The sequence below is a fragment of the Amphiprion ocellaris genome, chromosome 16 (genome assembly GCF_022539595.1).
Source record: "Amphiprion ocellaris isolate individual 3 ecotype Okinawa chromosome 16, ASM2253959v1, whole genome shotgun sequence".
Taxonomy (NCBI): domain Eukaryota; kingdom Metazoa; phylum Chordata; class Actinopteri; family Pomacentridae; genus Amphiprion; species Amphiprion ocellaris.
Genome location: NC_072781.1, coordinates 534450 through 552751, shown reverse-complemented (window position 1 = coordinate 552751; position 18302 = coordinate 534450). Strand labels below are relative to the sequence as shown.

The 18302-nt window shown below is 39.0% G+C and overlaps 1 protein-coding gene across 3 annotated transcripts in view; it reads right to left on the bottom strand.

The window, feature by feature from the left end:
- Nucleotides 1-18302, bottom strand: part of ugp2b (UDP-glucose pyrophosphorylase 2b) — a 52021-nt gene that overhangs the window by 19407 nt on the left and 14312 nt on the right. For all 3 annotated transcript variants that reach the window (XM_023294498.3, XM_023294497.3, XM_035941065.2), the window contains exon 4: nucleotides 1566-1751. In XM_023294498.3, the coding sequence (XP_023150266.1) occupies nucleotides 1566-1751 (186 nt within the window). The remainder of the gene's footprint in view (nucleotides 1-1565; nucleotides 1752-18302) is intronic.

Sequence of the window (18302 nt, the reverse complement as noted above, 5' to 3'; positions counted from 1 at the left end):
GTGATGGACAAAGGAGAGCTGCGTTCGTCACAGTTACAATTGAAGCAATTATCCACTGATGCATGGACAGTTTTAGCAGGAAGATTTCATAACAACCCGCTACAAAAAAGAGAAACTATTAAAAAGCCTTATATAACAATGGAAGGCGACTCCTCTGTGACCCACAGGTTTCCTGCAGATCAGCTTCAGAGTTCTAAACATCAGCATCTTTACAGCGGAGGGCTCTTTAGTGCTTAAATGCTTCACTGTGTTCAGCAGCTCATTTCTACCGTTGTTTCGCTGCCATTTGGTGCTCATCAATAACGCATTAAGTGGGTTTAAAGACCCTTTTTCCTGCTTAAACAGCTGTCTCCTGCAGCTGGAAAACAGGTCGATGAGAGAGCTCAAAACTATAAACTAGCAGGCTATAAAACCAAACCGAAGAGCTCCAGAGTTGAGGTGAACTACAGAACAGAGCGATAAAATATGAGAAACACACAAAAAAACACAAAACCACAAAAACGATGCTCAAAACAAAGAATAAGTAATAAATAAGACAAATAACACAAGGAAAAAGCAAACACAGAATGACAAAAACAAGACAAAATATTACAAAAATGAGAAAAAAAAAGACAAAAATAAGACAAAAACACACGCGAGACAGAAAGGAAACACAAAATGATAAAAACGAGAAACAAAACGACAAAAACATGATACAAGCGACAAGTCAGACAAAAAACAAAAATAAGACAAAATATTATAAAAATGAGATGCAAACCGACAAAAGTGAGAAACAGAATGACAAAAAATAGACCAATAACACAAGCGATACAAAAAACACAAAACGACAAAAACAAAACACAGAATGACAAAAACATGAGACAAACGACAAAAGCCAGACAAAAAAAGAGACAAAAAAATTGACACAAGTTAGAACGCAACAACAAAAACAAGACAAAATATTACAAAAATGAGACCCAAAATGACAAAAGTGAGACAAATGACATGAAACAAAACAAAAAAAGAGACAAAAAAATTGACAAAAAAGTTAGAAAGCGACTAAAAAATGGACCAAAAATTAGACAAAAATGAGAAACAAAACAACAAAAACGAAAAACGAAACGTCAAGTCAGACAAAAAAAACGAGACAAAATATTACAAAAATGAGACACAAAAGGACAAATGAACAATCCAGTATTTTACTTTATGAACAAAAAAACTTGTCATGATCTAGAAATTATTTTATATTTATAGTTTTACTAATTTACAATCTGCAGTTAATGTCTTCTCTGGAATTTTTACACTTTGAGGACCGGACTGGATTATGTTGATGGTTGCAGTTTAATATGATTAAATAGAAATTTAAACAGGAATTATAGATGTAGATGCTGCTACTTAACTCCAGATAACTTTCCCTCGTGATCACTGAGCATAAACCCGGCTTTATATCAGGATAATATGATGTCAGGAGCAGAATAAACCAAACTAAAGTCTATTTTAGAGCCATTAAACGCTCTATCTTCAACCTAGAGACATATTCCCTCCTTTAGGATCATTCCAGTAGGGGTATTTAGATGTTTCCGTACCTCTATCTGCTGCACGGTGAGGTCCAGGAAGGTGTTCTCGTTGCGGACGCTGATCAGGCTCTTGGGGCCCTTACACCCCATGCTGGTGCCCAGACCTCCGTTCAGCTTCACCACCACCAGTTTGTTCAGGCTGTCGGCCACGTTGTCGGGCAGACCTCGAGCAGCGATCTTATCATACGGCTGGATCTGCAGGAGAAAGAGAGAGTCAGAATCAGGAGGTGAACCTTTAAAGAACTTTAAAACCAGGTCTTTACTGCTGCTGTAATTTTTACTCTAATTTGTCTTCGCTGGTGTTTCTGAGAGATCAGCTGTGACTCAGCAGCGTTCAGGGTAATTTCACATCTTTTTCTTTCGTATTTTCTGCAGACTGGTGGTGTTGGGCTTCTCAGACGGTAACAGCTTTGAGTGTGGGCTCATTAATTACCAGCTGAAGTGACGTGGAAATGTGGAAATGTCATAAATTGTTAATTTGATCTGCAGCAAAGCGGTTCCTTTAAACAAAACAGGAATATTGGAAGCATAAAATACATCAGATTAATGTGAATGGTGCAGATAATGGTAACTATGATGGTTTAATATACGACTCAGCAGTTCTGCTGATTTATTGGAATTAAAATCGTTATATAAGAATGGAAGGCGACTCCTCAGTGACCCACAGGTTTCCTGCAGATCAGTTCTAAACATCAGCATCTTTACAGCGGAGGACTTTGCCTAACTAGCAACTAATTGCTAATGAGTGGCTGTTTTATACTGATACCCAAATTTACCTCAGGATTAATAAAGTATCCATCCTTTCATCCATCATCCATCCATCCATCCATCCATCATCATCTATCATCATCATCATCTATCCATCCATCCTCTCATCCATCCATCCATCCATCCATCCATCCATCCTCTCATCCATCATCATCATCTATCCATCCATCATCCATCATCTATCTATCCATCCATCATCCATCCATCCATCCATCCATCCATAAATCCTCCATCATCTATCCATCCATCCATCCATCCATCCATCATCCATCCATCTATCCATCCAACTCTACATCTCCACCAACACCACCACCACCCTCCCCTCTCTCTCCAGCTGCCTGGCCGACATTAAATCCTGGATGAGGAAAAATTTTCTCCTGTTAAACTGCGACAAGACTGATCTCATCTTTATTGGACCTAAATCACTCACACCATTTCCCCACTCCCCCATTACCATTGATAACACCACCCTATCTCCTTCTGTTCACATCCGCAACCTCGGTGTGATATTTGACAGCAACCTCACTTTTGAACCCCACATTAATCAGATCACCAAAACTGCCTATTTCCATCTCCGCAACATCGCCCGTCTCCGCCCCTTCCTCTCCTTCTCAGCCGCTGAAACCCTCATTCATGCCTTCGTCACTTCCCGCCTTGACTACTGCAATAGCATTCTCTTCGGCTCCACCTCCAAAGTTCTCAATAAACTTCAACACATTCAAAACTCTGCTGCCCGACTCCTCACCCGAACCTGTTCTCACGACCATATCACCCCCGTCCTGCAGAACCTCCATTGGCTCCCCATTTCACACCGCATCCAGTACAAACTGCTTCTCCTCACCTTCAAGTCCATCCATAATCTTGCCCCCTCTTACCTTACCGATTTGCTCCTCCCCTACACCCCCCCCAGGAATCTCCGTTCATCCCACACAAACCTCCTTTCCATCCCGCACAGGACCAGCCGGCGACATTGGGGGGACAGAGCCTTCGCCATGGCCGCCCCCACACTCTGGAACTCACTCCCCCATGCCCTCCGTGACTGCACCAACCTCACCACATTTAAATCCCTTTTAAAGACTCACCTTTTTAGATCTGCTTTCCTGAAGTGATTCTGTATTTTATCTTGAACTTGTTTTACTATCTACTGATTTTAATTAACTGTTTTGTTTTATCTTATTGTATTTTATGTACAGCGTCTTTGAGTTTTTGGAAAAGCGCTTTATAAATAAAATTTATTATTATTATTATTATTATTATTATTATTATTATTATTATTATTATTATTATTATTATTATTATCATCCATCCTCTCATCCATCCATCTATCAATCCATCATCTATCCATCCATCCATCCATCCATCCATCCATCCATCCATCCATCCATCCATCATCATCTATCCATCCATCCATCCATCCATCCATCCATCACCTGCCAGTCAAAGCGGCCTCATCCTTAATGATGCTCAGCTTCTAGAAGCCTTAACACAAATTAAAATGTGTGATTTAGATAAAAGTGGTCATGAACAGGTAAATTAGAAAAACCTCTTCTCATCCCAGGCAGTAAGTCTGTTTAATTCTGCTGTACAGTTCAGCGGTTTCCTGAAACAAGACAGGAATGTTAGCAGCATAAAATACATCAGACTGAGTGCTGATTTCCTGTGGATGGTGCAGATAATGGTAATTATGACAGCTTAATATACGACTCAGCCGGTTCTAAATGGAATACTCAGCAGTTCTGTTGGCGTGTTGGAATGTGGTGTAAATCCACATCACTGAATCAATACTACAGCTCTCAGATCAGCGTATATTCACACATCACGCATTGACTTCTTACATTCTCTCCCACGGAGCATGAAGGCGTGATATGAAACTATTACCATCCTGTCGAGCAGGAACAGTGGCTCATATGAATTCAGTGGAGTGACATTTGAAATGAAAATAGGAACAGCAGCTCCTCAGGTTTCATCCAGCTTCAATGAAGTTCGTTCTTCCACCAGGAATTTTCTCCAAATCAAGTTAGAAAACTGTGAGCGTTGTGTAGACGCATCCAGGGACACCAAATTCTGTTCAGATGTTACAACAGATTTGTGTTGTTAGGATGTGAGCGAGCATGTCAGCGTGCACGTCCAGCTATCAAGATGTTGTCCATGTGTCAGAGAAGACCGCGTGCCATTATGTCCTTTCCTGCTAAGAGTCTCTGATGGGTGACAGCAGACCTCTCCCCTCTCCTCACCCACATGGAGGGTGAGGTTACAAACAGCTGCTGTTCTCTGTCCTTCATAGGAGGACAAATGGATGTTTCATGGGCAGAAGTTGTAAAATATGCTGCAGAAAGGAATGCAGATAAACGAGAGCTGATGCTGGAAAATAAAAAAACACTGATGCAGTGGACGGGCTGGATGTTTTTCAGCTGAAATCCCCATCCTACCCCTGTACCCCTGGAGGGAAACGACATCCACACCCAGATGTTCATTTCCCTTCCTGGACAGCACAGATTACTTTTCTTCTCGATTCCTCTGCGTTCCCAGCTACTCCAACCAGTTTCACCAGATAAAACTATTTGGTGTTCTATTTAACCCTCCTGTTGTCCTCATTTACAGGCACCAAAAAATATAGTTTCCTTGTCTGAAAAAAATCCAAAAATTCATCCAAAAAATTCCTCAAATTTCTGAAAATTTGCAAAACCTTCAGGAAGAAAATTCCAATAATTCCTTAAAAGTTTCCCTTAAAAGTTTTATTTAAAAAAAAAAAAACAAAACAAAACAAAAAAACCCTATATTTGGCAAGAAAATTCTTGTAAATATTTTCAAAAAATGAGTAAAAATCTTCCAAAAAATCCTAAGAATATCTAAAGTGAATCTATATATATCAGTAAAACTTCTAATATTTTCTTAAGAACATTCACAAAAAAATCTACCAAAATCCAATGAATTTAACTGGATTTTGGTAGATTTTTTTGTGAATGTTCTTGAGAAAACATTTTTAAAATTTCTTTTTTCCAACCAAAAACATGTTCAAAGATTTCCCAAAAATGTTAAAAATGTGGACATCAGAAGTTTCACTGTGAAAATGTTTTTCTTTTCCCCACATTTTGAAACTTTAAACGGGTCAATGCTTTCCCGCAGGATGACACGAGGGTGAATTGTAAAAAAGTGCAGCTCAGTAAACTGCTGAATGCTACTTCTACTACCCACTCTGAACACCTGACAGACTTCCTCCCAGTGTTTATCCACAGCGCAGAGCCCAGTGTTGGATCACAGTTTTCATGCTGCCACGGATCTGAAATGTTACACAACTCAATTACGGTTGGCACAACATGTTAATCAGCTTCAGTGGAGGAGGGAAGACAAACTACCCTGTTATCATCAGAGTCAGTGAAAACTGCAACCAGGAGGATTACATAACCAAGTATTTAATGTGTTGTTGACTCTGGTGATAAAGTTCTTTCCTGGACGTGTCGCTGGCTTCTGGGTGGAAGTTTGATGTCTTTTGGCATAGGAGTGCACAAAGGATTTCCTCAGTCTGTTTGGCACATTCAACACACAGCAGACCGTTTGTGGATCGGATGAACCACTGATTGATTGATTATAGTCAGTAGAGGACATCTCTGTACCCACAGATGCATCGTTATTAAAATACATTCTAGCCCATTTGGAGGATTCTGTTCCATATATGATGGCATCTACGTATTGGACACAGTATTGGCTGCAGATGATGAAACAAACCCAGACCCTAACTGAAAAATAAAAACAACTGATATAATACAGACACACAAGGAATCATCTGTGAAAGAAATATTTCCAGTTAACTGAGAAATAGACCGTACATGGCTGAACGCAAGCAACTCAGACTAACAGTTTCAGATGGACCTACTTTTAATAAACATGGAGGAACCACACAATTCTGGTTTTGGTTCAGTTTTATGGCTCTTATCCAGGTTGTTTTCTTCTCACTAGATCCTTGCTTGTGTTGGATCTACTCTCAGACGTACGTCGCTTTGGATAAAAGCGTCTGATAAATGGAATTGTAGTATTATTTACATTTTACATATATAGCTATAATTCATCCATCCATTATCTATACAGGAGGTCCTCGGTTTACGACGTCCTCGACTTACGGCGTTTCAGTGTTACGTCAGAACTGGTTACATAGAACTAGTTGACGAGCGGAGCGGATGAATACGTCGTCATACAGTGCTATCAGACGGCTTTGCTTCCATTCTCCGGTTGTACACCACCTTGGATTGTGCTACATTCATAAACTTCTTGCCCTTCATTATGGCTCCCAGCGTAAGTCAGACTCTTCTGATGCTTGGAAGAAAAGGAAAGCCGTCTCCATGGAAGTGAAATTAGATAGAATAAAATGCTGGGAACAGGAAGAAACACCAACCAACATGGGTCAAGTTGTAAAAACAGGTCAACATATTGTAGTGACCTTCTGTGATGAATGAGTGAGACTTTCTCTGGTTCTCTGCTGGTTTATTGAACCTTCACACAGTTTTGTGTTTTATTTTTGTCATTTTTTGTCTAGTTGTTGTCATTTTCTGTCTCGTTTTTGTCATTTTCTGTCTCGTTTTTGTCCTTGTTGGACAATTTGAAGTAATTTAGAACGATTTTTAGCTCAAAACACAAATTTTGAGTAATTTTGGACAACTTTTGACTCATTTTGTACAATTTTTAGCTCATAAAAGACAAATCTTCACACAGGCTACTGTGGGCCGTAGCCAACACCAGAATAACTAGAAAAACCCCATAACTTAGCTCCAGAATTAGCCATCGTTCCCAGCTCTCTCTACTGCTGACTCTCAGCCAATCAGAGGTGAGCTAACTAAACATGGCACGTTCACTGACATCAGGTAAATCTGGAACTGAACAACAAACACTGAAACCTCAACATCAACAACAATATCAGTCCGTTACAATATTCTGTTATCTTCCTGTAAAATAATTCATACATGCATGGAAGTCGTTGGTATTCATGACTCTATGAAGAACTGATCAATATCATGATGCACGGAACGGCTTTGGTTACATTTTCACCGGAGTTCTGACTTACGGAGAAAATCAACTTACATCGATCTGTAGGAACGGAACTCTGACCTAAGTCAAGGACCCCTTGCATAATGTAATCTACTACTAAACTCTTTGTTTAAGGAGAATGTTTCCCGTAAACGTCCCGGGATATTTAGGGTTCAAACTGACTGGATGGTAGGTTGATTCTTTTATTCTGTTATATTCATGTCCGGGTTTGTTGCATAAGGTATGCCAGCTCATGTTTCACAATAAAAGCCCTGAAATTACCGTTTTCTATCCACTGGAACACTAGAAGGCTTTTAATTTTAAATGTTTATATGAAATGTTGAACTCATATTAACAGCAGGAACTTTGTCAGAGCAAACTGGAGGGAATCTAGACTTTGTACTAAAACATGACCAAACGAAGGGAATTAGAAGTAAAGCCCTGACTCTGCTGCTGAGGTAAATAAAGACCCAGTTACTATTTGAGGGGATTCAAGGTTACCTTTAAAGTTCTTCTGACATCTCTCTAAAACCTAAACTTAAAAATGATAGCACAACAAGCATTTTGTTGTCTAAAAGGCAGAATTTCTCTCCTGCAGCCCATGCTAGTTAAATTTAAGTTGTTCTATCATCTAATTCTAATAGATGGAAACCTGTTGTTGAACACAGGCTCTGACAATAAAAACCTGTTCTTTATTTCAAGGTGAAAGAAAAGCTTGAGGACAGGAAAACCATTGTTTTGACTACAGAGACATCCTGTAACCTCACACCGCTCATTCCGCTTTAACCCTTGTGTCGTCCTGCAGGTCAAAATTGACCCGTTTTAAAGTTTGAAAATGTGGAGAAAAAAAAATTTCACAGTGAAACTTCTGATGTCCACATTTTCAACCTTTTTGGGAAATCTTTGAACTTTTTTGGTGGAAAACAAGAAATGATAAAAATGTTTCTTAAGAACATTCACAAAAAAATCAACCAAAATCCAGTGAAATTTGCTGGAGTTTGGTTGAAAATATTAGAAGCTTTACTGATATATATGTAATTGCTTTAGATATTTTTAGGAATTTTTTGGAAGATTTTTACTCATTTTTTGAAAATATTTACAAGAACTCTTAATAACCCACAAATAAACACCAACCTTTAAGTGTGTCCTCTAGTAGTTTGTTCTGGATAAAGATTAGGATCTAAAAGATGATTTATAGATATGAATGATAGTCTACTAATGTCCAAACAAGACAGACAAGACAGCTTAGTCTGAGATATAAATGTACTACAGAGAATGTTTCCCCTGATTTGTTTCAGTGAAAAGCATATATCTACATTTATGGGGAAAAAAAAAAAATTCTTAACAAAAAGTTAAAAGGAAACAATGAGATCAAACAGACATAGAGTCATATAGAGATGCATTGAATGAGAACTGTGCTTTTTTCCTCCATTTCTATTCTTCCATCCTCTCCTCACTCAGATTTCCTTTCTGTTTAAGGCTAAAAATTCACTCCTGTTGTCTCTGTCTAAAGATACTCGATATGACCCAAACCACAAACCATTTTTAGGGACAAACAAAGCCGCAGCATCACAACAATGCATGAAACCGTACACCGCCTCATCTAATCTCATCACACCTTGACAGAACAACCTTCTACAGCTCTCAGCCGGTAAATCTCTCCAACATTCCAGCATTTTTTATTACCGCCTGCCAACGATCTTGAAGACACACTTCAAATCATCAACCCAAGGACAGCCGTGGTGCAGAGCTCAGAAATATTTCCTTAGAAAAACTAGAAAAAGTTTCTTGTGTTTGTGGGGAAGAGAGACACAAACTAGAATTCTTTAATAAAGCCAAGGAAGTTCTAATTAACTACTCAAAATGAGAGGTTTTTTGCTTCATGGGTGGAAAACAATAATCAGATTAAAAAGTATTTCCTATTCATCATTTAGAAGTGGAATATAAACAGTCATAAGCAGATTTTACATACGCTGGTGTACAAACATCCGGTTCCAGAAGCATCACAGGAGGAGTTAAGGTTGTCGACTAACGCATCAATTCACATTTTAAAGAGCTTTAATGTGCTTACAGCTGCGATAATATGAACAAATTATGTCATTAATTCATATCTGTTCATAAATGCCAAAGTGGTGCCTAAAGGTTATCAGATCAGATTTTCAAACTCAGGCATTGTGAACCTATCTGCATTGGTTTCCATGGTAACACTCTTTATCCACAACAAGACCCAAAACACGAGCTGCGGTTCAGACCAACAAAGATGAATTCTCTGTCTGTGTTCATCAGCTTGTCCATTCACAATCATGTGTTAGAAGCATTTCTTATTAATAATTTTGTTACATTAACTTTTGAATACTTTTATTTTTATCAGTCTGGACCAGCATGGTGTGGTACAAGATTTAACTACAGCTGGACTGAAGACAATTAACTTACAACAATCTGATCATTTATCAACGTAATTTAAACATGTCACAGTTCCTGCGTCTCTAGTAGTAAAATTACTGTTTTTGAATTGTTTTTGGACTGAGACTTGATGTTATTTTCCACTCTAGGACATTTTAATGAGCATTTCTCATGTCTTATGCAAACACTTTAATCAGTCAGTAGAGAAAATAATTAATAGAAATATATAATCATGTATAATTACGCAGCAGACAGGTGCATGAAAGCCATTGCACAGGTGAAGTAAGGACAGTGGATGACCTGGGAAGGAATGGAAAAGAGGAAGCTCTCTGGTCCAGACCTGTGGGATACGGAGATGTTTAGAGGAAGCTTCACCATCAAGGTGGCCTATGATGTCCTACCATCACCCAAGAACCTCAACCAATGGGATGGTGAAGACCCTACATGCTCTCTGACTCCAGCTCCACTCAAACATCTTAGTGGGTTGCAGGATCAGCCTTGCTCAAGGCCGTTACACCTGGCAGCACAACCAGGTGTTAAAGTCCTGGTACTAGTGCTGGAGACACAGGAGGAGGAGTGTTAACGCCCTTCTACCCACGTCGACCTAAAGGCAAGAAACAACATTTGTCCAAGAGGGTGAGGGTCGAGCCGGTCTCACCACCTCCAGACCGGTTGAGAGGGGCTATGATTGGAGGATGCTGGTGGACCTGGACCAAAAGCTCTGCTTCCCACCTGAGATCATATCCACCAACCTGCAACCAGACCTGGTGCTATGGTCAGCTTTCCTCACAGTGCCCTGGGAGAGCTCAGTAGAGGAGGTCTATGAGCACAAGAAGCTGAGGTACATGGAGCTTGCTGCTGATGCAGAACAGCGAGGCTGGAAGGTGAGGGTCTGACCAGTAGAAATAGGCTGAGGAGGATCCTCCTCAACATCCAGGCTTCTCCAGGAGATGGGAGTACGTGGGAAGGTCCACCAGCAGGAGATCACGGACCTCTACAGAGCCGCTGAAAGGGAAGTCAGTAGCTGTGGATGAAGAGAAAGGACTCCACTTGGACCTTCAGGTGAGTAGATGGCATCTAGGGGGTGAACCTGGGATTCACTGCTGAACCCTCTGGAGGTGTTGTTGGTCGATCAGCGAAACACAGAGGAAGGAGGATGCCCACTAGATAACCCAGAAGATGCCCTCACCCACTGGACCATCCCACAGAGTCTGAGGTGTCTCATGTATGCATGAAGAGATCTCAACATCTAGTCCTACGCAACAGATCTACTGGCAACCCTTAGGAAGCTAAGTTTAAGTGGAACATATTCTTGAATTTCCCTCTGGATTAATAAAGTATCCATCCATCCATCCATCCATGTCATGTTTCTTATTAATAATAATCGGATCCATGGCCCAACATCTGCATCAAGATGTCTGAGGCTACAGGAGAACTTCACCTGTCAGAACTGTAAACTGACATGATGTCTCAGGGTGTCCTGGGCTGACAGCAGATCTCTACCATCATTTACAGAGCAGGTAAATCCAGCGCTGCTTCTTACTGGTTGAGTCACATGGAAATTAGAACTATTAAGCTGCTTTGATGAACCACATTCCTGTCAGTGTCAGCTCAGGAGTGTCCAGGTGTTCCAGTGTACCTCTTCACCTGAAAAAACCCTACTATAAATAAACCAAATAAAAGAAACACAGGAACGTGGATGTTTTTTGGCCCATTTGTCAATATAAGACATGATAAAACCAAGATTGTTTCGGCTCAGTCATGGTTTAAACAAAAATGTTACTTAAGGTGTATTTTGAATAATTGTTAGAACCTACATTAAATAATGTACTGTATATAAAAAGCATTTTAAACTCATTCTTCCATCAGACTTTCGTCTGACTTCTACATTTTGGGTAATATCAGGTATGGTATATTGTAAAAGGAGTATAAAATGTTCTGTTATCCATGTACTGTATGCTATCAAAACCATATGTGGACTACAAACTTATGAAATCTTTAAAATAATCTAATAAAGGCAGAGGGATTGACATAAAACACACTCTATTAAGGGAATTACTCCAGTTGCTCAACTTGAAAATAGTGAAATTTAATTTATTGAGATAATTCTGAGCACAGTGACACATTTCAGTGGTTTTGGCTCAACAGGTGAACCTGAGATTTAATCTAAAACAATTAAACAGATTAAAGGTGAGAACTTGTCTTAATCCATCTTTATAATCTGATAATTATGCTAATCATCGCACAAAGTTCTCAATGATGGAGGACTGATCGGTTCGCGACGGTCAAAGTCAGTCATCAGACGTCAGACTGAGAGAAAAACAACCTCAACGTCTGCAGTTCTAACGGAGAATCATCATCCTCCGCTGATATAACAGATCATAAAGTTTTAACAGCCACTGACTGCAAAGGCCAGATATTAAATACCATGACCTCAGCATGTGGTTAAAGAGCTCTAAAGGTCAAATATTATTGATTGATCAGTCAAGCTACTTTTCCAGCTTCACCATATTTGGTAAGTGAACTTTGGGTTTTGGATGGTTGCATATAAAACTGGGATTTCTGTGAATATGCTCTGACTTTTTAAAGGCTAATTGATGAACCTTTTCCACTCCCACTCTGTTTTACACCTAAAATGACATCCTCAAACTAAAATAAATCTTGCTGTACATATGAATGAAGGAGGTCTTACCAGAAAGAAAACCCTCAAAGTGAACGTATGAGACATCTGTCTTTGACAACAAAAAACTAATTTGTTTTATTAGAATAAATAATTTACAGAACATTGGCAATCCTAGAACTTTAGCAGTTGAATTGCTGCAAGACTTGATGTGTGTTTAGGCTGCTCTTGTGCAACATTTATTCAAAATAAAACAAAATGAATGCTATTTTTGTAAAAACTAAGATTCCTTGAACCTGTGACACCTCATATGTCCATGTTTATCAGCTTTAGTGAGCAGAGGAAACCTGATAGTAGAGGATCATTGCTGCTGCAGCGCTAATCCATAATTAGCTCTTATTTTAGATATATTATATGTTATTACAATCAAATATATATCATAACAGCTTCCATGCTTAGACTAATGCGGATGAACTAAACCAGGGATGTCCAACACGCGGCCTGTGGGCCAAAGCGGTCCTCCAGAGGGTCCAATCCGGCCCTCAAAGTGTAAAAATTCCAGAGAAGACATTAACTGCAGAATGTAAATTAGTAAAACTATAAATTTATAATAATTTCTATACCATGACAAGTTGTTTGGATCAGAAAGTAAAATACTAGATTGTTCATTGTTCTTTTGTCGTTTTGCGTCTCATTTTTGTAATATCTTGTCTTGTTTTTGTCTTTTTTGTCTGACTTTTGTTGTTTTGTTCCTTTTTTTCATTTTGTGTTTCCTTTTTGTCTCGCTTTTGTTTTGTGTATCGTTTGTGTCATTTTGTGGTTTTCTTGTCTGGCTTGTGTTGTCTATTTTTTGATCATTTTTTGTCTCGTTTGTGTCCATTTTGTGTGGCTTTGTAACTTTTTTGTCGAATTTTTTGTCTTGTTTTTTGGTTTTTGTCTTGATGTCAGGCCTGAAGTAAGAAATTAGTCAAACTGAAAGTTCTATTGTGGAGTCAGAATGGAACAATATTGGAAATCTGGTAATCAGAGCCGATAATACTGAAATTCTTCAATTCTTGATATGAAATTTGACTTTGACTAAAATCTTGAGATCGTACTCTTAAGTAATAAAAGAAGACTTTACTGTTGGAGAAATTATAATCTCCTGCAGTACTTTCAGTGCCATAGAAAATAAGTATCGCCATGTGTGTTTTTTTTAGACTTTTCACATTGACTTGGTGCTGAACTATCGATACTGATGACATGCTTATTAGTGAACATATTATCCAGTTTCTAGGGAAAAGGAGCTCCATCTATGATCTATCTATCCATAATCTATACATCCATCTACCCATCCATCCATCCATCCATCCATCATCCATCCATCATCCATCCTTCAATCCACCCATCCATCCATCCATCCATCCATCCCTCCATCCATCCATCTACCCATTCATCCATTCATCCATCCATCATCCATCCCTCCATCCATCCATCCATTCCTCCATCCATCCATCCATCTACCCATTCATCCAGCAACCCATCCCTCCATCCAACCATCCATCCATCCCTCCATCCATCCATCCATCCATCCATCCCCCATCCATCCATCCATCCTCCTGCCTGCATTGCCTTCAACACTCTTCTTTCATTTCTGTTGTCTGCACCACTTAGAAAATGTCTTCAGATGCCAAAAATGTACCAATAATTAATTCCTGCTGCCTCCTACGGGTCGGCCTGTCATCGTGAGGAGGAAATCTGTGTCAAAGCTCTCATTATGGTAAAAAAAGCTGCTCAATAATTAATTTGTTTTGGGGGGAGACTCTGAAAAGTTCACTTCACCTTGTGTTCTCTAATTTTCATCTCTCTCAGTCTGTTTCCCCAAATCTCATTACAGTAAGTCTCTGTCACTGTTTCTGAGTTCTTAATGTTCCCTCTTTCAATACTTGCCTCAACACTTTCCTCTCCCAAACTCTAATCATCTCCCTGCCTCCGTCTCTCTTTATGAACTCCTAATTTAACAGTGAAGCCACCTCTTTTTGCACCTCATTTAGATTTCTATGCTCTGCCCCTATCTATAATCTGCTCCATCTTTTTCTCTCTTCTGAGTTTGCAAAGAAAAATTGGACACAGATCCAGTTACTGTTTGTTTGCTGCAAACCGAAGAGGAAAAGATGGTCAGGCTTGTTGTCTGGTTAATTAGTCAGCTGCACAATGTTTAGTTCGACAACCTGCAAACAGGCATCATTCCAGGCTAAAACATGACTGAACCTGTGTAATATCTCTGGAAAGAAACTGTGTTTGTTTCTTATTTTCTCAGAGGATGTGGGAGTATTTACAGTATCTGGGTCCTGTTTGCTTTAACTTGAACAGGAAGTTACTGCTGACTGTCTGGTTTCCTTCTTATAACTCATTAATGTACTAGAAAACAATTCATTTCTACCAAAGGAGTTCAGTTTAGTATTAGGATTTCTTATTTTTTAAATGATTAACTTTACAGCCACCTACATTAAATACAGCAGGATAAACTAGAAAAGCACTCGGAGAATGCAGTCCTCCTCCAAGGCTGCTCATTCCCCCATATGTCAGAAATGCAGCATTTGTTTATTAGTTATTGATGATCAGAAATCACGGGGCCATTAAATATAGATGTACCCACAAACACAATGACCTTGCTCTGAGTACAGGCGTGTGTTCTGCATGTGTACGTTACGTACGGATACCGAATCATGTGACCTAAATATGTAGCCGGCGGCGGGAATTGATGGGACTCAGAAACACCCCCACAATTTAATCAGTTGTTCCTTGTATGATAGCCGATGGAAAAGTCCTGATAAGTCCTCAGTGGTGGATTTGTAGTAGGATCACAATCATGTGATCATCAGCAGGCAGCTGACGTAGTGTAGAGGATTTAAAATGAACAACAAATTGAAGAAAACAAGGGTGGTCTAATAGTTTTTTCCATGACTGTAGATAGATTACAGATACTGAACTATGGAATATGTAGTGGATATCAAGTGTTATTTTCAGTTTTAGAGTCTTTACATTGTGGATTCTGTGTTAAGATGTTCAAACTTCTCTAATCAAAGCCAACATGAAAATTAGACACATGGATTTCAGAGTTGAACTTCTGTCATGTGACATCTCAGAATGATCACATCTGAAAATCATTTGTGGTTTTTAGAAGTGACTTTGGAGTCAGAATATCCAACTACGAGACGCTGAAACTAACCGGTACAAGCTGGTGTAGCTGTAGTGGAAACTAAAACAATCTGCACTGAATATTACAGCTTTCAAAGATCATTTTTGTGGAATTTGGTTTTTGTTGGAGAGACAGACAGGGAATGCTGGGTAACAGATGAAGTTATGAAACGGACTGAGCTGATTTAAACCAGAGACGTTACAGTTATGTGAAATTAGCTCAGCTACAATTAGCACTCCAACATCTTGTTCTATTTTAATTTGCAAGTAATTATCACAAGATGTGTTGATGAGATCAGCATATCTCAGGTTCTACTGTGATAATTTGAAATGATGGTAGCTTCCACATATCCACTCACAGGATACCTGAGAAGTTTTCTGCTTTTGAGCACCTAATTCAGGCTGAAATACACACACTTACATGTTTTACTTCTTATGAAACCTCTCTAGAAGATTCATCCTAGTGAGATCGTAAACAAGGACTGATCTGCGTTACAGTGATTTATATATGTTAACATCGGAGGTCTGATTTGTACATTTTTTTTGTAGAGTTGAAAATTTAATTAAAGGCACACACTTAAGCCCTTTTCCTTCTCTGAAGTGCTTCTCATTATCCACTCGGACATGTTTAACTGGGTTCAGTATGAAGTCACAGCCAAAGAAGAAAGAAAGAACTTGTTCAGAGTTTGAAATGCATCCTGCAAACCAACACCAGACTCCTGTACTTCTGCTGCTCCACTTACTTACCGACTATTCTCAAGTGCTGCTCAACAATGCCTCCGTCTGACACAAAACACTGCATTCAGACTTCAAACATCCCCCTCGGATCAGCCCGAATCAGATAAGTTTGCACTCTTAACTCTACTAAACTTTTCTATCTGGTGCTTTGAAGCTCATTCAAACCGTCAAAACCAGGCGTGCAGAAAACTGTCATCCAACATCCAAGTCATTTTTAAGCAGGATACAAATACATGACTTTGATCCAAGTTTTTGTTCATTGAACAGTCAGAGCGGGACATTCCAATTAATTGTAAACATGTATTAAATTAGGACTGCAGCTCGAGCACACCGGCTCACCTACAGCTCTGCTCAAACATTGTAAAACTATTCTATATTAATATATTAATATTCAGCGATACACAGTTGAATTTAAAATAAAGGTAACTTAAATAATGATTAAAATAAAGATGAAAATGTTATTCAGACAACTCAGAACCCCTGCCTTTAAAAGAGGTCATAAAATCCTGCTTGTTTAACCAGCAGACAGCAGCGTTGTTCATCTATAACTGATTAACCACTAACAGGAGTTAGGTGCTGTGGATTATTTCCATGACTTGTAAACTATTACAAACTGCAAACACATAAATCCACAGCAGAGATGGGTTAGTTATGCAGGCAACGGACGTTTGAAACACTATTGTCAGTATACAGGAGGTCCTCGGTTTACGACGTCCTCGACCTACGGTGTTTGGTCGTTTGGTCAGAACTGGTTACATGGAACTAGTTGACGAGCAGATCAGATGAATACGTCGTCATGGGGCTCCCTTTGTACGCCACTTTGGATTGTGCTACATTCACTAACTTTTTGCCCTTCATTATGGCTCCCTTAAGTCAGACTCTTCTGTCAACAGATTGTCAACGAACAACATCAAAATAAAAGCTTTTTCAAAATAAAAGTACATTGATAATTCTGCCTAAAGGGCAACACACCATGGAAGTGAAATTAGATTTAATAAAACGCTCAGAAAAGGGCGAAACACCGACCAACATTGGCATTATTAGATCAAGTTGTAAAAACTGCAACATATTCTGTTATCTTCTAGTAAAATGATTCATCCATGCATGAAAGTCGTTGGTATTCATGACTTTATGAAGAACTGATCAATATCGTGATGCACAGAACGGCTTTATTTACATTTTTGCCGGAGTTTCGACTTACGCGAAAATCAACTTTGATCTATCTGTAGAAATGGAACTCTGACGTAAGTTGAGGACCACCTGTATTTTCTAACATTCACGGTCTTTGTCTGCTGCTTTATCAATTAATATGTTTTTACTTGGTTAAATTATTACCAGCCACCATTCAATTAACCAACAACCATTAACATCCCTATCTGTGACCAACTCCACTATGTTTTCCTTTTTCATTTGCTAAAATAAACTGTGTGGTTCAGCTCATCAATACTGGCTCTGTTCTGTGAGTTGGAGTCAGATAGAAATTAAACATGTAGTAAATAAAAAAGGAGGAGATCATCCTGACCTGCAGATTCTTAAGAAAGGAAACATCTTATCTTCCAAGGTTAGCTCTGGAGAAGGCAGAGACAGGAACACTGATAGTAGTTCAGATTATAGTGGTGCATTAGAAATATTTCTGAATTCTACCAGATAGCCCTGTGTGAAATCAATCAGTAATATTACCTCTAGGAGGAACAAGGAGTGAGAATATGTCTGGAAAGAAACCCTTTGTCAGATTTATGCTTGAAGCTTCTTTATCCGCAGAATAACCGCCGAGTGACACATAAGGAGAGTTTTTGTTTGTTTGTGTCTTTGTTTGGATCCCTACACACCTAGAAGTGAATATTTTGCAAAAGAAGAAAATCCACAGCATATTTTAGACAATTAACTCTTCTGTTCATGCTGTCTTGACTCCTAAATCACACTATAGAGGAGTGGAATATTCAAAGGAACATACAGAAGTGACAGTTTAATGTGTTTGTGTCATGTAAAACCTAAAAAAGGAGACCAGGATAGAAATA